Source organism: Penicillium hispanicum (assembly GCF_028827665.1).
Source record: "Penicillium hispanicum strain IBT 35686 chromosome Unknown utg000004l_segment0_segment0, whole genome shotgun sequence".
Taxonomy (NCBI): domain Eukaryota; kingdom Fungi; phylum Ascomycota; class Eurotiomycetes; order Eurotiales; family Aspergillaceae; genus Penicillium; species Penicillium hispanicum.
Genome location: NW_026623196.1, coordinates 3,145,664 through 3,164,667, shown reverse-complemented (window position 1 = coordinate 3,164,667; position 19,004 = coordinate 3,145,664). Strand labels below are relative to the sequence as shown.

The following is a 19,004-nucleotide window of genomic DNA, read 5'->3' as shown; positions in this document are numbered from 1 at the left end:
GGGGTACGTACAGTACACTACTGCCAGGCATTCACCCAGGCTAGTCGGTTCATCCACCGTGCCGGACAGATCGAATCCACACGATAGGCATCGTGGATCGCAAACCCAATTCTAAACGATCGCCACGCTTTTGCCGGCCGCTTCGTTGCATTCTTGAGCCTCGTGAGCCTCCACAAATTCCCCCCAACTCGTAAATGGCGCGCCCAATATTGACCTCCCGCCTCGACACTGTCACAACTTCCAATGCACAGCTCTCTACGTGCAACACCACATGCACACGATTCATCCAACACCGTCCTATCAGTGCATGCAGGGGGTAGAATCAGGTCGGGCACGGCCTACGACGCCCCCAATGTAGTCGCTGCCCACGCAGTGCCACCATGAGCAAGACACTGCCTGGAATACAGCAGCGAGGCGGCCCCCACTATAAATCCAGGAATTTGGTCCCACTGGTTGACGGCGCAACTCAACCGTTGTCAGTGACAGGATCTGCAGCCGCATTCTCAACCACCGAGTCTCACTGTGCTACGAGAAGTCGGCAACGATGGTCGTACCAGCCCGCCCAGCTATATGAGCCGCATGCCATCCTACAACGGAACTAGGCCCGCGATCACCACTTTGAGCTGACGCGAGTGTTTCTCTGGGAATTATGCGATGGGGGTGAACAGGCGCGCAGCAGAAACAGGCATATTTGCCGTCGACAAAGGGGATAAGGCGCCCAACAGGCCTTGATTGATGCGGATGAGAATCTTGTTTGCTTCTGGCGCCAACCTTGGAAGGCGAACAAGTCGGACAGAATATGGCACGCCTAGTTGTTAACCACCGGATCATTGTGGCTATGCAATGCGAATTGGTGGTATCGCTATGGATAAGAGGTAGGTTTTGATTAACAGTGTCAGTGAGCATTGCATTATGTTTATCTTGTTTCATAGTCAGAAAGAAGAATATTTATAAGTGCAAAATAGACAGAGAATACTAGCATGCGAAGTTCCTTTGCGAACAATTTCCGGAGTCCAAGGGCCTCCGACTGCGTCACGTCAACTCCATACCCATAGATCGAAATGACTCCCGAGGTCATACGCGGGCACTGACCTAATCAGCGATATGAATAACAGGCTAAGCAGAACCAGCTTCCGATGATGCTTTTCAGGTGTGCCCGAGTCATGGGGTTGAATATTTTCGAACGTTGACATCCATGGGGTTGCTTCGAATGACTCATAGGCTCCGCACTCGCCAATATAAGAGTATCCAAAAGAGCAACCAGAAATCCCGACATTATCTACATTGAATTATCCTTTCTATATCCAGCATGGCGTCTTTAACCGACCCAACCTTCTCAAAATATCAGCCTTACCAGGCGCGGCAATATGCCCAGGCTCGTCTTTCATATACACCGCAGCTCTACGACGCCGTTGTCAATCATCACATTACGACCGGTGGCCAACTCAATGTTCTAGCGGATATTGGCTGCGGTCCGGGCAATGCGACGCGCGATCTGGCAACTTCCTTCGATAATGCTATAGGCTTAGACCCCGGTGCAGAAATGATCAATACGGCCATCGAGTCCGCGGGTCTTACCAGAAATGACCAGCCCATAAAGTATGCGGTCTGCCCGGCTGAAAATATCGTTCATGGGATCAGAGAGTCCTTCCCGGCTGCGAAGGAGTACGGTGGAGTGGACTTATTGACTGCTGCAATGGCGGTTCGTTTTCCCTTGGGGGCATTACTCGAGATGTTAGCGACTCCTACTGACCAGCTTCATCCCAGGCTCACTGGTTTGATATGCCTAAATTCTGGGCGGAGGCATGTCATATCGTCAAGCCACGAGGCACTGTAGCATTGTGGACATCTGCATCGCTCTATTGCCGTAAGGAACCCCGATCATCTTGAGCAAGTCAAGCACGGTGACTAAAACGGTCCATCCCAGATCCTTCTACTCCGAATGCAGCAGAAGTCCAGAAAGCTCTTTTTCATCTCGAGCGGGACGTCCTGGCCCCGTACGAGCTTCCGTCGAATCGGATCTCTCGCGACCTTTATGACAACCTGATACTGCCCTGGCAGACAAACGACGAAGAAGCGGCAAACGCGTTTCCTATCTCGGAATTCCAACGACTGGAGTGGGATCGTGATGGCGTCCTAAGTGACGGGAAACAATTTTTCAACTACTCTGATGGAAAAACTCCCGACGAGATGGAAAGAGGCCTGGGCACAGCTAGTATGGTGACCAGGTGGAGAGAAGCGAATCCCGAGCTAGTTGGAACTGAAAGAGACTGCGTCAAGCACGCCATGGGTCAAGTACGATTGGCATTGGGGGTACGAGATGGGGAGAATCCCAAGATCAATTTCGGTAGTGCAACAGTCATCTTGCTTTTCAAACGAAAGTAAGAGTGAGATTGGAGCGAATCGAGGAAGTCTCTTGAAATTGCGGTGGGGTTTTCCGACTATAAAAAAAGAAACTATCCAAATGAAAGGAGCATATTGCTGAACGAAGGAACTGGAAACACTCAAATCAGACCCCAGGAAAGGAAATCAGACGGAAATGAGGGACAAAGATGATGAAACCTGCCTGGGAAGGAAATCTCAAATCGAAAGTCTTTGGCTTGTTTCCGTTCACTCTGGAACTCTCCTTCCGGCGGGCTCTGGCCAGGCCTTTGGTCGGGCAGCTATTGTGCGCGGCGATGGAGGACTAGGTGGCCTCAAGCTTGTGCCCAATCGGTTTGGATTCCGATTGACTCGTGGGCCTCGTCGACGCTTCATCTTTGGGGCATCTGGTAAACGCAGGGACCATTTTGAAGTCGCAACGTAAATTAGGTCTTGGGTATCTGGCGCAGTTCCGGTATATAGCAAACAGCGTAGCCATGGACCATCCACTCTTGGATGTGTGTGACCCTGTCTCTGGGCAGCCCCGGGCTCAACATAACATCCAACTCGGAGCCACTGACTGAGTCTTTTGCCTCGGCCATCAAGGATGGTGACTTCAACTTCGACCACGTCCCTGACTATTGATCCGTTTGCAGTGCTGACCCTTACCGCGTCAATCACCGGTATTTCGGGATATGCAGGTGGGCGACAAGCACCCATCAACGCTTTGAAGTCGTCCTGGTAGATATTCATAAGAGAGGCCCCGGTGTCGTAAATATATACCAACTCGGTCCACCAATCGTAGCCAGGGAGGCGAACAGCTACGTTATACTAATGTCACAGTCAGTACATTGGCCGTAGTATACAAATCGACATTGCAGCACTGGATAGCAGGGTTCATACCTCATGGAGCCAAGCGTCATTTCGAGCTGAACCGAGCGTGATACTTGGCATGCTATGCACAGGTCTCGGTCCAGTGAACTAGAGAATTATTAGCGGACTGGAATTACCCTCTCTTTTCGTGAACCTACCCCCTCAGCCCAGAAACTGCTATGACCTTCATGCCTTGAATTGATCGCCTCGAACTCATCCCAATCGAATGGTCTTGGCTGACAGAGCTGGGTGCCTTTTGACCAGTAGGTAACCATTCCGCTCCCATTCCAATCCAGTTTCTGTAACCTGTACGCAGACATGATAGCCTTTATATTTGGCAGTTGATTATACTGATCCCCTTCCTTTTCGAGACCTGCCTGGATGATTTTGAGATCATCTAATCGTTCATACACCTTCCTGCTCAAACCGGAGGGTTCGTTGCGAGATAACTCCCTAAAGTACAACGAACATCATGGACCGCTCGATTGGCTCAGTAAGTAGAGAAGACTTACTCGAGATGGGATTTCCGTGCCTCGTACTCCTCCAGCCTATACTGAAACAAATGAGGCATGATATTGTCTTCGAGCCTCTCGTGGCACCTCTCGATCTGAGCTTCAATATCACTGCATTTGATGAGCTGCTTGGTCATGAAGAGTCGATTTTTAATCAGCACGTACTCGTCATCAAGGTCGGGCTCCCTCGCGTTCCAATCCCTGGGTAACTTCTTGGGGTCTGTCAAAGGCTCTCCCTGGTGCCTCCACCTTTTCTGTCTCTGAGGACGCTCTGACTTGGGTGCGCTTGACAAATCCGGGCTCAGCCCAACGTAGGACTTATCAAGGTCCAAATCCTCCACTCGGAGCTTCTTGCGGATAGTCACGTCCCACGGGGAGCCTATATTGGGTGGTGGCTTGGCAGAATCACTTGCAGATGCTGACTTCCTACCCCTTTTCTTCTCCCTTGGGGGATTTGTGGTCGATTCGGCCGGTTCTGGATCCTTCCTCTTCAGAGCTCCGGTCCTAGAGCGAGTGTTGTGGTGCGGCTCAGGAGGGGTTTCGATCTGCATCGACGCTATGCCAGACGCAATCCGTCTTCCACTGGAAGCGACGCTTGTAGCTTGAGTCGAAGACGTTCGGTGAGTACCTCTGCTGGAACCTGAGGCTCTCTGAGTTGACCTCGAAGTCTGTTTGCTGGAGCCGGAGCTCGAGGCATCCTTGGATCGGTCCATTTGGAGATGGAAAGAAGAAGCCCGAATGCTTGATCGCGGAAACTGGTAGTCTGGAATGGAATAAGAGTGGAGGAGAAAACAGATTCCAAGTATCGAGAACCCATCGGTTTATAGAAGAAAATGAAGTCTGCGAGGAGGTAAATCTGTCAAAGAAAACCGCTTCGGCGTCAACATCGAGCGTAAACAAAGAAAGCCGGAGCCAAACTCCAGGCTCGATCTCTTTCATTTAGCTCGACTTTTCGAAGTCCATGGAAGGGGCTTTCCTTTTCCTTTCCTTTCTTTTTCTCAAATTATTTGGTTGACAAGCTCCTGTAAGGCCTGGGTTCTAAAAAAGGTTGATTGGTCGATTCAACCGACATACGAGATACGACTCCCATTTTTTTGACAGTACAAAGAAATGCCTAGCGACCCAATGAATGCAACCCAAGGTATTTCATAAAAATGAAAATAATCTCGAGGGAGCTCCGCAGTATACCGCCGGGGGATTTTTCTTTCGCTTGAAGCCAGTCAACCCTTAGGAAAACAATATATAGAGATAAAGAATACGTGTTTGACACAGGGAATGATGCTCACTAGCGAGGAGGCCGATAAGAGTGGGAAGTGTCTATTGGCTATCATTGATGGTATCCCTTCGAGTCTATTGTAGCCCCCAATAGCAATGGGGTCTGCAATAGGATCATATATTCTAAAATCCCCAGGAAATTTTCAATTACTTCCACCTGGGCAAAGTGATTGGAAAAGCCTTATTAGTAGGGCTCTTACGCTAAATAATTGAGGTGATGGTTCTATGTAATATGCAATGAAAGAGAAAGTGCTTCGAGTAATGGGTCATGGCAAAATGACTAGCTTGATCATACATCTCCCTCAGTTGTGAATTTGAAAGCCATTAAATCTGGCAATCCACGACTCTATATAATCAGCTGCAAAGTAGCCTGGTATGGGGATTCGCGGAGAATTTGTAGTTAATTGGGACTGGCCCGGAGATCACGTATACTTTCTTCAGGTAGTATTATGAAAACAACTAGATCTACCACATGAATGCAGCTCTGCCTTGAAGTATTACATTAAGTAGACTTTGGTTTGAACAGTCAATAACGTTTGCAGAGGTTAATGGTATCTTGTAGTCCTGCTCTTTGCCGTCATTATAGATATTTAGTCTGACTGTTTCCCAGGTTCTCAGGTTGCCGACAGAGCATGAAGTCATTGCATTATTTTGGGCAACTGCTGTCAGTCCATGAATGACCTCACATGTGCCTGCTGAAGTGAGGTCGATGGGTTGCTCCTTCCCTGCTTGCAACTTTGGTTGCCATGGACGCCCAGTGTGTATACATCTCTCATCTCCCATCCTCCCCAACTCTCTTCTTCTCTTCTTCCTCCTCACACCATTTGGCTGTTTACTGCTAGCTCTAAGCTCTGCTTCCAGCGTTCTGTAACCCCATTTGGCGTTCTGCGTGTCTTCTCTTCGAGAAGCTTTCCCATACTCATATCTCTCTTCTCCTCTCCATCCTTCCTTCCTCCATACCCTTCTTCTCTCTCTCTTATCCGGTCCTGCTTCGCGATGGCTTGTCCATCTATTACCTCTCCCCGTCTCGCCCGGCTGCTCCTGTTTGGCACTACAGACCTTCAGGGCAGCCTGGATGCGATTCCTCCTCCTTCTCCTCTCTTCCCCTCTCTCCCCTCTTCTCCTCTTATTTACGTCCCTGGCGCGAGGCCTCTCCCACGACCCTTCTCCCACCTCAGACGCTCCGGCAACGACTTGCAGAAGAACTGTCCAGCATTCGAGACAAAGCAGGCAATGGCGATTGTCGCTCGTCGGCGTCGCCTTGTCAGGCAGACAAGTAAGGATCTACTCATTTGTGCTGACTACGACGCTGCCACTAGGGCACTGACTGCAGTTGCTGCGCATCGGACGCGCTCTTCTCCCTCCCCTCCCCATGGACCCGGCATCCTCAAGAGCCTAGCACGCCCAGCGAGGATCCATGGCCGCCATGTTTCCTTTGCTGAGGTGGTAAAGGTGCAAGAGGTCTCGCGTTGGATTGTACGGGGACCATGTCCTCCTCCTCGCCACGCATTGTTTCCTGCTCCCAAGAGAGCCTGTTTTCGTCCGCCTGTGTCTCTTGAGATTGTATCCTCTGCATGCCCCGAGCCTGTATCCCCTCAGTCTGTTTCCCCTGAGCCTGTTCCCCCTGAGCCTGTATGCCCTGAGCCTGTTCCCCCTGAACCTGTATGTCTTGAGCCTGTATCTCTTCTCTCTGCATCTTTACCTGCCTATACTGTGCCCCTGTCTACTTCGTGTTGCCCTTCCCCCTGTGCCCCAGAGGCGCGTTGTTGTGATCCAGCCATTACCATATCGCAAGGACTGCGGCGGAAGCACCAATCGACCTTCCACAGGAAGCGTTATTGGCCTTGTCATGGTATGCGTTGCGCTCATTCTGTTGCTTGAGTTTTTGGAGCGTTTGGTGATTCATTTCGTCTCTGCTTGTTTGTTCCCGTGAGGCTGTACCACTGCATTTTCTCCAAGTTGCTTTTCTCTTCTGTTCTTTTGCTGTTCTTTGGGAACCTCATGGTTCCCACCCATTGGTGTGCTGATTGGACCACAGACCCCGGCAGGCCGCTTTGCCATACGACCGTCTACTGAATCACGGCTTTCAGAGACATATGGTGGCTTAATGGTTGGAGCGATGGGGTAAGTCCCCCCCAACTAAGCTGCGGTCCACATTCTAACATATTGGCAAAGGTGGATGGCGGGAATCATCGCTCTGAAAGTTTCACAGATGTGACCGTGGCGTTTTATGGAAAAGATAAGTCAAGATGACCGACTCGATTTTATGGGCTTACAGACTAATTCTATCAAATCAGGGCATACTCTTTCCGGCATTTCCAGCTCGCCAACTCGTCTCGTTCCAAAGGGTCAATCAATATGTGCGGAGAAAGACCAATGTATGGTGGCATGACTGATGGGTATTCGAGGTCAGTATATGGAGGCACCTTGGTCGGATCTGGAGGCTTACGATGTTCAGTGTGTAAATGGTCGTTTCGAGTCGAGTCGAGTCGAGCTCCGTGCATTCCTGACCAACGGAAGAAGAGCAAGGAAAAACACTGCAGACTGGCAAGTCGGTTTATGAATACTGTGGAATGACCAGTCTAACAATATGGTGCCCACACAGAGCAAACGTTATTTCACAAGACACGTTACAACCATGAGCTCGACGCGAAGCATCATCGGGATCAAAAGACTACTGAAACCACGAACGGTCCTCTCAACGGAAGCAGCTTGCTGACTATGGACATTCTAACGAAGTCATGGAAATTACAGATGGGGGGCAGGGCTGCGCTGGATAGTGGTATTCTGGGAAGTCGTGAACTGCATGTGGAACCCCGGAAGCTATCCGGACTTGTCTTCGCTCTTCTTATCATGCTACCATGCCATCGCGCTGTCATGTTTGTATTCTCACGAATGGGACCCATCTCCTGTTTGGACCGGCATATTGTTCCATTAGGATGGAGTCATGGACTTTTGACTGGCACCCACTGGTTACTATTCCCAGATGAGTTTACTCTATAATTGAGCCAGGACCGAGATCACTTGTCTCGGAATCATGAGAAAACAGCGAATGGGCTCAAAAGATTTATTGATGCTCACTTCTATATCGTGCCCAGCCGTTGCTGGCCAGGGATAGTCCAAGCAGGGGTATTCCACTCAAACAGATTGGCGTTCCTTCAGCACTTGTCGTACCTTGGGCAATACATAGCGGCCATAGTCGATAGCATCATTGAGGTTGTCATAGCCCCGAATAGAGATCAGCTCAGCACCGAGATCGACGTAGTCCAGAATCGAGTCAGCAATGGTCTGGGGCGATCCCACCAACGCCGTGGACGCTCCGCGCGCATTGGTGGCAGTCACAGTCGGATACCACAGAGCGCGATCTTGGATCTCTCCCCGAGCTGCAATCTCAAGGAGTCGCTGGGAGCCCACATTTTGAGGCGGCGGTGCACTCGCAGGAGCCTTGCCCAGCCCATTCGCTCGGTGTGCAGTCAGAGTATCCAACGTCCAGTGCGCCTTGGCCCAGGCAAGCTCATCTGTCTCGGCAATGATCGGACGGAAAGTCACCCAGATGCGAGGTCGGTCTTTCTCGCTTCGACCCGCCTTCGCGGCCTCGGCGTAGATGCGGTCGATTTGCTCCTTGGTCTCCTTGAGTGGCTCGCCCCAGAGTCCGAAGATATCAGCGAGCGAACCGCCGATGCGGTACGCCTCGTCCGAGGAGCCTCCGACGGAGACTGGAATCGTCCCATTCACAGGGCGCACTTTGTTGCTGAACTGCTTGAACTGGAAGTACTGGCCTTCCCAGTCGAAGGGCTCTGGAGACTCCCAGGCCCGACGGAGAATGCGGATGTACTCCTCCAGTCGGGCGTAGCGCTGCTCTTTGTTCAGGAAGTCCCCTTCTTTGGCTTGCTCTGCATCACTGCCGCCAGCGATAAAATGCACCACGGCTCGGCCGGAGCTGAGCTGGTCTAGCGTCGCGAGGGCCTTTGCTGCAACGGTTGGATAGAGTGTGTTGGGCCTCAGGGCGATGATGATCTTGAGGTTCTTCGTCACCGAGGCGATGGTGGCACCAATAGTGAAAGGGTCAAAGAAAGAGGAATCGTATGGCACCAATGTGTAGTTGAACGCATAGTCGTCCAAGGTACGAGCATACCGAGTCAGATAGCTCGGGTCGATTCCAGCGCCAGGGATCGGATTGAGCTCCGTGGAGGGATTGTTGAATGTCAGGCTGATGAATTCGGTTGGCATCTTGAGCTGCGTCTGTCGATATTGAATATATAATGTCTCTTTTCTTTTTACGGGTCTGCAAAACATGGATACATGCTGCATTTATACCCGTTCCTCTTGCCGATGGTCTGATCTTATTCGCCCCGGCAAAGATGACGCGAGCTCATACAGGATGGCGTCTTATCCCGATATTGGATTAATAATTAGAGAAGTAGTTCACTAGTAGCGAATTCTGAGCGTGCTCGCTCGTGGCATTTCCCTTTGAAGTCAAGATGAGGAGGTATGCATGTCATCACTCTCCCCAAAATCACGCAATGAGTTCTGGCCCTCGGATACCTTATCTGTTACACTCGCGATTGACAGTCCATAAGCTTAGCAATGCTTCTGTAGATAATCTATAGGGATAACAATATAAGCGACGTGTTTTTGAATAGTGTAGCGAAATGACTTTGGTATTGGCTTTCATGCACAACCACGCAAATTGTCGATTCCAGAGCGTAGATCCAGAGCGCATCAAGATGCATACCCCTCAGCAAGCCAACTGCATTTATTACCCGCAGCAAGACAAGGAAATCATAATGGATGCTAAGAAGCACTCCAACACTGATAGTGGAAATGTTTCTGATCGCGAACTTTCCAGAATCAGTATCGTGGATGGATTGTGGAGATAACCGGACCATTCTCCACATTAGCATCAATGGACGAAATTATGCCATCTAGTGGGGATGCAATATTTGAACATTTAGGTAGCGACTTTGTGTATACCGATAAATTGGCTACGTACTTTGACAGAGGTTCCCAGGTTGTGATTTGCAACATTTCCTTACGTATTGAGGTTGCCCAATGAATAAGACATTGTGCCAGATGATATCCCAGACAGAAAGTCAATAAAAGACTTTACATCGATTGGATCTTGAACCACAACATAATCTAGTTCAAGATGAATGGCGATTCCCTGCTTAATTCCCCCGCAGTACACATTGTTTTTGGATTCTCTCATACATACGTCAATATGATGTATTCCTTACTATTAAATACCAACACCATAATTTACTCCATAAGCGCTCCAACACCCAGGAGGCATATTGAAAGTCTTCATTTAGCAGGGTTTTGCTATACTTGAGCAATATGGAAAACAAAGATATTGTCGATAAACATGGCAACACTATTCATGAAGGCGACTATGTCTTTACAAGGATTCGAGGTGGTTCACACGAGGGAAGGGTACGATGCAAAAGCACCTATGACATGATGACCCTGAGCTTAGAGTATAGTGCAAGGAAGGAGTATCTTAACTAACAGCTTGTGATCCAAATTAGGTGGAGGAAGTGATCACAGACGAGGCACGAGCAAGTGAGAAATTCGTGAAGAACCCGCCCAAGGTAAGGGTTAATTACCTTGACATATGACATTCTTGCTCACTCTGACATGACCTTGATATGGAAATAGATCTTGATGCTCAACAAAGACGGTAAAATGCGGGCTCACAACCCTGGCACTTTGGAGGTACTCGAGGAAGGCAGCTAGAATGTCTAATCGGAGGGTGCTTGTAGGATGTGAGTGCTCATGTATCTGAGAGAAAGGGAATCTCGGAATATCTTGGGAGCAGTCTCGGGGTTGGCCTGGAAAGATCTATAGGACTCAATACAAGTCAGAGAAACATAGTTGACCAAGTATCTGGATTGCTAGAAGAAAATAACAGAGTAGCGTCTTTGCACAGGATGGGTCTTGTCTACTTTGCATCCCTAGCTTTTTTTGGGCTTAGCTGAAAAGGCACAACTGCGGTCATCCAAGGGGAAACACAGAATTACTATGTTAGGTGGCTATTCCCCTACTATAAACCATTTGTAAAGAGGCGGCAATTGAGTTATCCGCCCAACTTGGCGCCAAGACCAAAACTCCGACTTCGAAATCCCCACTTGCGATCGCCAATGATCAGTCAATCGCCCAATATCGCACAGGAACACCATGGGCAAATCCAAAGCTACCAAACGCAAGCGCAATGCGCAAGCTGAACTCCCCCAAAAGGTCCCAAAGGCCTCAGCCCTCACACCACCTCCTGACGAGCCCAAACAGCTACAAACCGTCGTCTCGGACGAGGAACTCGACATCACCATCGAAACACTCACGACTCTCGCACAGTACCCCGGCTTGACCAAGTCGAAGGCATGCAAAGACCTCAGAGGTGCCGTATACGACTTTCGTCAGGCTTGCACCACAGGTCTTAGCACTGCTGGTACGTCGCTACGTTCCTCGCTAATTAAGCACTGCAACTGATTGCAGAATAAGAGGGTGGAAACCTCACAGCACGAATCACCGGTGCCTTGGCCGACAAGAGATACCTCGAAGCCAAGATCCTCCTTGCCGAGATGAGGATCCGGGGCGAACAACCCAAGATCGGAGCCTTGTGTCGCTGGGTGCGAGATCTAGACGTCGTCAGCGGCCTCTCCACGCAGCCCGAGGCAGTCAGCCGTGTGCCTCTTCAACGCAGTCCAGAGGACTTGGAGCTTCTCGGTGTGCTTGATGCCATCTTGCGCGTCAGCACTCCCATCGACATCAGCCACAACGCCGTCGATTCAACCTCACCGATCGCCTTCCATCCTATCTGGGACCTCCGTCCCGCCACGGCACCCCTCCGGATCTACGACTCGGTCCTCAATGGATCTATTCTGGCTGAAGCCCCGAAGTCCCCCTCTGCCATCCGCATCATCGAGGAAACCCCTGGCCCTCTCCGCAAACCTCCGAATCACCATCCCGCCATCCTCTACACTACTGCCCCGAATGCTATCCCACTAGCCCCTGTTGGTCCTTCCATAACATACCACCCGCATCCTGCAGTCCCTGGTCTCGGCCTAGCCATGAATGTCCTCACCCCTGACGAGTGTAAGGCGATCATTGTTGCCGGTGAATCCGTCAATTTTCTGCCCGACGCGCCCCTTCGTGAAGACGGAGATGTGAGTATCCTAGCCCACAACTTCTACTGGATTATCGACACCACCTTCCACGACATGCTCTGGGCACGTATCTCCGCTTACGTGCCCCCATCAATCAATGGCCGCCTGGTTCGAGGCATCAACCGGCGCTTCCGGGTGTATAGATACGTCCCTGGAGCCGAATACCGGTGCCACATTGACGGAGCTTGGCCGCCGTCCGGCATCCTTCCCGACGACACGTATGTGTACGACTCTTCTCCCGAAGACAAGAAGCAGAGCTCGATGTATACCTTCTTACTATATCTGAATGACGAGTTTGAGGGCGGCGAGACGACCTTCTTCATGCCAGCCGCGCGGGAAGGCACCCTGAACGCCTACCCAGTGCGACCGGTGATGGGAGCCGTTGCGATTTTCCCGCACGGAGAGTCTAACGGGGCCTTGTTGCATGAAGGGACAGGAGTACGGAAGGGCGCAAAGTATATCATCCGGACGGACGTAGAGTATGATGTCAAACCGTCCGAGGTGTGATAACGACGACATGCATTCTATAGAACTTGGCATTGGCATTAGAAAGGCGTTAGGAACCGACAACTCTGGATTCAGTTCATTATTGAAATGAAAAGTACGAAGGCAGACTTGGTGATGGTTGGGCTCTGGAAAAGTGTTTCGTCTATGTCTATGGATAGCCAACTTGGGTTGGCTTATTACATTGCGAAGCTGCTTTTGATTTTACGCTTCGACTTATGCTACATCTGTACGTAGCAGGTTGATGATGAACTCCAATGCAATTTGCGCTGCAATTCTTGTTTCTTTCTCTTTTTCTATCAAGTCAAAGGCCACCCAGCACCTCTTTCACTTCAACACCACTGTTCTTTGTCCTTTTCAAAAAACCCCTTGATGTCCACTGGCTTCTCAGACAGTAGTTCCAGACTACCAGCCAAGTCTGCACCGGCATAATAGCCTGGATCCTCAAGCAAGACCAGGTTCTCGTAGACCTCCTCGACCATATTTGGTGGGAGAGATGGTGCTAGGAATGATTTGAAAACATCCCCAGGAACATTCACCACGTTGAGTGGTTTTCCAATGACAGTCTCAAAATCAGCAGCGATTTGTTCAAAACTGTAGTAATCACTGGCTGCGTAGATGACATGGCGCAGCGTGACTCATGGGCTGAGTGGGAGTTAGCGTGGTTCATGCTTCGCCCCCAGTTGGCCTTTTCGACCATTCCAAGCCTCAGTATGACGGACGTCATCCATTTATTTGTCTCAGTAGTCGGAGATCAATATTTCCCGTTTTTCTAGCGGTGCGATATTAAACTGTTATATCGCAAACTATACTAACAGCTGTGTCCACGCGGAGAAAGCCAGGCGTGAGCACTAGCTCGCGCCAAATCCTCATTCGTATATGCGCTGCAGCGATTCGACGCCCCACGCGAGCTGCAAATCCATCGAGATCAACATCGCCCAGATCGTATGGTTTGCCGGACATGAAATGGCCGTTAGGACTGCTGAGCCAGTGAGTGTTATCTCAACCATCCTTCCTACCCTCTTCTATCCTCAGTCTCTGCCAGCACGAGCATTGCACTTCTCATTTTTGCTGATCTCGTCTTCCAGTGATTCTCCATGCCTGACAATCGCGCTGCCTGGTTGACAGCCTCGAGAGATTCTCTACCTATATATATATATATATATACGGTTCAGTTTGTTTCGACCTTGAGGACGAATTATCGGCGAGTCTTGAAAATATATCTCCAAGTTGTGCCTTCCTGGACCAACCATCCCTAGGACCCGAACCTATAAACACCGCTTCACCATAACCCCCTGGATGAAACAAATAAAATTACTATTAGAATAAAGGCTTTGATTCAGCTGCTACGAAAGACATCAGTTATCACCAGTCTTTTCCGCGGCTGCTTTCTCTTCCGAGGTAGCACCAAATGCCAATGGACCATCATCTAAGATGGTAGACCGACGCACATCTCTGGCCGTCATATGCTCCGTGTAAGGATTAGCACGATGCATGGATTGCCTTGAAAAGATTGTCAACAGATGTTTCTCAACGTGGAAGAATTGAAGCCCTACCGATTATCCCACCACACCATGTCACCACCAGACAGCCACTCCATACTAAAGACGTACTGCAAAGACAAACCAGTTAGCAGGGCACCACTACGAGGTGAGATCGGACCATGTACCTTGGGCTGTGTGCAGTGGTCAATGAGCTCCCAAATCAGCTTTTGACTCTCTTCAAGATCTTTCCCGAGGACTCTCTTAGCATGGGCTGCGAGATACAACGTTTTGCGGCCATCAGGGGCTACTTGTACGAGCCGGTGAAAAGCGGGTGGTTTAGCTGCCAGCTCATGAGGTAGAGGGTTGCCGAATACGGCTGGCGATGCGAGCTTTCGAGAGTGCCATAGGCTATGGTGCAGTTAGTTTGACATTCAGCTAGTCTCACTGAGCGGGAAGATACGCACTCATGCTCAATGACGAGGTTCTCGATCTCATCTTTCTTGGCCTGGGGCAGGTCACCATAGGCCCGACGAATGTCGGCAAAGTGAGTCCAAGATCCACCCTCCACAGGGTTGCCATGAGAAAGAAGAATGGAATATTTCGAGCGTTGTTGATGATATGAAGAGTCCTTGACATCCAGTCAGATTCATTCGACATCCAGATGAGGCTTTGCACTGACCGTATGCCACAATGCATTTCCTAGGCTGTGATGGTATCGACGGCTATTCATTTTGACCAGCGAGCCATCCAACTCGATGCTATTGTTGTGTTAGGCCGTGATTTTGCGCGGCATTTTCGGAGGATGACTTACTTGGCCACATCGAACAATAACGGCTCCCCCAAACGGTCATTCTCGCGTCCATAGAAGAAAGGATTGATTTCAAGTTTATCGCCGAGTTGTTGCGAGAAGGCGATGTGACGAGCATTGTCCAGGCCGGTTTTCCGAAAGATCAAGACCCCATACTTGTCTTGCAAGGCGACCAGCTATTGCGTTGTCAGTCAAGTCGTTCCCCAAGAATCCAGATTCACTGACCTGGGCCACAATAGCATCAGGGACAGGCTTGCTCCAGTCAACCCCGAAAACCTCAGCGCCGAAAGAGCTATCTTCCGATTGGAAGACCGGCTTGATAGTTAGCGGGCCGGCTTGGAGGACGTCGGCGCAACCCGGCCGGGGCGGGCAGGTATTCTCGTATTGACGAATGTACATATGATCGAGAGACATGGCGGGCGTTGTTCACAATCGATATCATCCAGAGAGCAAGCCTTATCCTTTAAGTTTCCCATCCAGCTCGGGCTCATCAGGGCGATAAGATCGCCGGCGCGCGGCAGCAGCGCCGTGCGGCCCGCAGCCGAGGACTCCGATGGCCGCGGCCGAGTAGATAAGAGCGTCATGGCATGACAAAATGCGTTGTCTACAATGCCCGTTGGACTCGATTCCCCTGCAGACGAGAATGGCAGCCTCCAACACCGTCCGCATCACCGCTGGCCCGTACCGGTTCCTCGCGACCTTTGAGTCGGCTGCTCCCAAAACAGTCGAGCTCTTCCGCTCGCTCCTCCCGTATCGCCAGAAGCTCATTCATGTGCGATGGAGCGGCGAGGCAATGTGGATTCCGTTGGGCGAGACTGACTTCGGAGTCCCTTTTGAGAACCACACTGCCCATCCGGCTTCAGGCCAGATTCTCTTATACCCGGGCGGGATTTCCGAGACCGAGTTTCTCTTCTGCTACGGCGGCGTCTCCTTTGCGAGCAAGATGGGCGCATTGGCGGCAAATCACTTCTTGACGATCGTTGAGGGCAACGAGAACCTTCCTGCTCTCGGGGAACTGGTTCTATGGAAGGGTGCCCAAGACGTGTTGTTTGAGCTGGTGGATGACGAACAGTAAGTGTGAAGACCGGGAAAGAAAGTAATATTACAGAGGCAAGGTGGAGCTAATTGCAGACACAATAGAAAGCCTCGTTCGGTCAAGCTATAGGGACGCTACCCGCCGAGCATTCCGTTCATGTTCCATTCGGTGAAGTCGCTCGTCTCTCCAAGAAGACTTCCCGCCCAGTCCACGCCGGAATCATTCATCAACTCCAGAAGGGACTGGAATGCCAGGTCGTTCACCTCTTCGCCCGGTTGAGTATCGCCATGGTCAGAGGCAATGACAAGAGAAGTGGCATAACGAACAATGCCTTGAAAGTCACGAGCGAAATGGAAGGCCGCCGTCGGACAGACACCATCGAAGATTTCCAGCGCAAGATAGAGGAGCCTGGCGAGGATTGACCAGGAGGATGAAGGGAGGCGGGTTTTACTCGGGGGAAGGGTGGTCGTTTGGGGGCAAATTTGAAGGTTTTCTGTCCATGCGATCGGGTTAGGATAGGGCGATCCCCAAAGAATAGCGTCAAAGGGGGCTTCCTACCATCTATAGTGCCTCTCATATAGCAAATTACTAAGAATGTCACTGCAAAGGTGTATGAGATCCAGGTCGAGTCTACCGCATAGTAAAGTCGGCCGATAGATCCGGGATCCGCATGAAAAGGGCCATCCGGGAAGCTGGATGGACGCTGCGAATCCAATCGCCAGACAAAGTCTGCTCCATAGCTTGACAACGACAGAATCATTTGTGCGGCTGCAGTGAGACTGATTTCCAGTGGCTGGCGGAGTGTTGCTTGTATTGACTCCGCGGGCGGTTGTGATGTGGCAGAGAGTAATGGTGCGAGAGAGGCACTGTTTAGGGAAAGGCGATACCACTATGGCAGATGTCAGCTAAAAGGGGAAACGGGTCTTTGCAGGAGCTCGACATACGCGAAGAGAATTGAAGGGAAGTTGGTTATGTTGAGATTCGGTGTTGTCTGGCGATGGTCAGTAACATAAGATGACACCAGCATTGTTGACATACGTAAAAGAGGGAACCAGGTTCTAATCATGACTGTTAGCGATAGCTTGTGCCCAAAATATTGGAAGGCAGTGCTTACCTCTCCCATGTATCCAAGTCCACGTTTAACTTTTGGAGACTATGTGTCTGCAACTGACGCCCCGAGATATCTCCAGAACTGCACATCGCTCGATAAACAATACCCACGAGCTCGACAAGTCCAGTCACCCGAACATCTCCTGGGTACTGCGTCATGCTGTGTGAACTGAAGCTCTGCGCGACCTGTACGGACAAAGCAGGATCGACCGAAGCAGGAAGACCGGAGGTGAGCATTAAATTGAAGTTGCAGGTAAGCAAGTTGTACCACACGCGCAGTCGGCTAACGTCATGTTCGGAAGGTTCCTTGGTGGGCTCTCGAAATGGCGCTATAGCAGACCGCTCCAGTCCCATCAGAGTTGCATATCGTACTGCTAATCCCAGAACGGCCCAGGCGCTGATCTCGTTGTATCGACTGCTCGGCGCGCGAGACGAGGGCTGACCACTTTCAAACTCATCTTCATCCTCTCGACTGCAAGGCATCCACTGAGCGTAAAGGAGAAGCACCCGAATGGAATCCAAGGTCACGTCTGAGGGGGTAGGCCGAAGGAGCAGTCGGGAAACTGCCTTGTCTAGCAAATTTGTGAGGTTGTTGAAGCTCGGGTGGACAGCGTCCATTGAATCACTCCTAAACAGGATGAGCATTAGTGGGCCCGGGCATTCAGACGAATTCCACTCACTGTCGGCTGCTGTCGTTGTTCCAGAATCGCGTTCCAACCGAACATATCGCCAGGATCAAGGTCGGGGAGTAACGATTCGGCTCATGCCATGAGTAACGGATATCTTCGTCAAGCACAGGGGCCGAAGGGTGACAGTGTTGGAAGAATCTAGATGTCGGAGTCAGTGGAAGTTCGCTCGGCCGAGAGAGGATATGGGAAACACGGACATGTCAATTGCGCGCTGTGAATCGCGCACTGAAATCAAACCTTGCGATATAGGATCAAACGTGCTGGCGAATCTAGACTTGGCAATTGAACTTGGTTCAAATCCCGATTTTGATTCATCCGTTACGAGAGCGCCTAGAGATCGGAGCGTTGCGATCGGCGCCCCCAAGTCAATGCCGTCCACTGTTGATCCGGGAGAGCGAGACGCGCCGGTTTGGCTTGGGGAGATTGTTTGTTGCGGGCTCTCAGCAATCAAGTTGTTGTTTTCTGGCTTGATATCTCCAGTCGTCGCCTTGTCGGGTAGACCCGGTTGGCCTGCCCGAGAACCGCTCTCCAGTTCGCGGATACGCGCTTCATGCTGGTTTATTCTGTGCACATCTCAGCTTCTGCCTTCTGCCTTCTGGAGCCTTTAACATGAGCCATCTTACCGCGAATGAAGCTCTACAACCAACTGCGCCAAACGCGAGGGACTCTGCGTTACATCTAAAGCGGGCGGTCGATCGGTTTCAAACGAACAAGTGATGGACAATTTCTGGCACCGCTTGCATGGTGCCTGCAGATCAGTTGCCAGAGAGGATGGCAAGCACCGCTGCTTCCTAGCGCGACACTAAAGTTTCAAGGAATTGTCATTGGTTGGTCGCAGGTGTGACAACTGTAGAGAGTATACCTTACCTGCAGGCAGGCACGAGAGATGCGGCGCGCTTTAGCTGGACGCTCATCATCTGAGCTAGGATTGTCGGTTGACGGCCTGACCGGAGCGTGAGCCGACATACTGAGTCGACTGCACCTGGCGAAAGTGGAAAGGAAACAATCGAGACTGAGTCGATGTCGGAGCGATATTCCAACGACGCCAAGGCGGCTTATCAAGCTTATCTTGCGTCGCTCGCGTGGCTGATAAGCGTTTCAGGAGCTGATTGGTTCCTGGCCTGATCTATACTTGATTTGGTTCAATCTAGGATTCATCTTCGGATTGATTCGACAATACGGGGAACGT

General features: G+C 50.8%; 8 protein-coding genes across 8 annotated transcripts; 4 read left to right on the top strand and 4 right to left on the bottom strand.

The window, feature by feature from the left end:
• Positions 1 to 1,309: 1,309 nt before the first annotated feature.
• On the top strand, positions 1,310 to 2,806 carry N7459_004962 (putative S-adenosylmethionine-dependent methyltransferase; the record flags this gene model as incomplete). Its single annotated transcript, XM_056944146.1, has 4 exons — positions 1,310 to 1,702; positions 1,768 to 1,867; positions 1,928 to 2,381; positions 2,521 to 2,806. 4 exons carry the CDS (start codon positions 1,310 to 1,312, stop codon positions 2,804 to 2,806), a joined length of 1,233 nt encoding a protein of 410 aa, XP_056801029.1.
• A 1-nt stretch (position 2,807) lies between these two features.
• N7459_004961 (uncharacterized protein) lies at positions 2,808 to 4,459 on the bottom strand (the record flags this gene model as incomplete). Its single annotated transcript, XM_056944145.1, has 5 exons — positions 2,808 to 2,981; positions 3,031 to 3,192; positions 3,265 to 3,342; positions 3,393 to 3,687; positions 3,747 to 4,459. 5 exons carry the CDS (start codon positions 4,457 to 4,459, stop codon positions 2,808 to 2,810), a joined length of 1,422 nt encoding a protein of 473 aa, XP_056801028.1.
• Positions 4,460 to 6,017: 1,558 nt separating this feature from the next.
• On the top strand, positions 6,018 to 7,239 carry N7459_004960 (uncharacterized protein; the record flags this gene model as incomplete). Its single annotated transcript, XM_056944144.1, has 4 exons — positions 6,018 to 6,683; positions 6,778 to 6,873; positions 7,060 to 7,145; positions 7,197 to 7,239. 4 exons carry the CDS (start codon positions 6,018 to 6,020, stop codon positions 7,237 to 7,239), a joined length of 891 nt encoding a protein of 296 aa, XP_056801027.1.
• Positions 7,240 to 8,159: 920 nt separating this feature from the next.
• On the bottom strand, positions 8,160 to 9,251 carry N7459_004959 (LLM class flavin-dependent oxidoreductase; the record flags this gene model as incomplete). Its single annotated transcript, XM_056944143.1, has 1 exon — positions 8,160 to 9,251. The coding sequence occupies one exon, from the start codon at positions 9,249 to 9,251 to the stop codon at positions 8,160 to 8,162; it is 1,092 nt and encodes a 363-aa protein (XP_056801026.1).
• Positions 9,252 to 11,198: 1,947 nt separating this feature from the next.
• Positions 11,199 to 12,691, top strand: N7459_004958 (prolyl hydroxylase family protein; the record flags this gene model as incomplete). The annotated part of the gene is made up of 2 exons (XM_056944142.1): positions 11,199 to 11,466; positions 11,520 to 12,691. The coding sequence occupies 2 exons, from the start codon at positions 11,199 to 11,201 to the stop codon at positions 12,689 to 12,691; spliced, it is 1,440 nt and encodes a 479-aa protein (XP_056801025.1).
• Positions 12,692 to 14,046: 1,355 nt separating this feature from the next.
• On the bottom strand, positions 14,047 to 15,394 carry N7459_004957 (TauD/TfdA dioxygenase family protein; the record flags this gene model as incomplete). Its single annotated transcript, XM_056944141.1, has 7 exons — positions 14,047 to 14,191; positions 14,245 to 14,300; positions 14,358 to 14,580; positions 14,637 to 14,800; positions 14,852 to 14,930; positions 14,984 to 15,156; positions 15,206 to 15,394. The coding sequence occupies 7 exons, from the start codon at positions 15,392 to 15,394 to the stop codon at positions 14,047 to 14,049; spliced, it is 1,029 nt and encodes a 342-aa protein (XP_056801024.1).
• A 229-nt stretch (positions 15,395 to 15,623) lies between these two features.
• Positions 15,624 to 16,055, top strand: N7459_004956 (uncharacterized protein; the record flags this gene model as incomplete). Its single annotated transcript, XM_056944140.1, has 1 exon — positions 15,624 to 16,055. One exon carries the CDS (start codon positions 15,624 to 15,626, stop codon positions 16,053 to 16,055), a length of 432 nt encoding a protein of 143 aa, XP_056801023.1.
• A 1,071-nt stretch (positions 16,056 to 17,126) lies between these two features.
• On the bottom strand, positions 17,127 to 17,771 carry N7459_004955 (fungal specific transcription factor domain-containing protein; the record flags this gene model as incomplete). Its single annotated transcript, XM_056944139.1, has 1 exon — positions 17,127 to 17,771. The coding sequence occupies one exon, from the start codon at positions 17,769 to 17,771 to the stop codon at positions 17,127 to 17,129; it is 645 nt and encodes a 214-aa protein (XP_056801022.1).
• Positions 17,772 to 19,004: the final 1,233 nt, after the last annotated feature.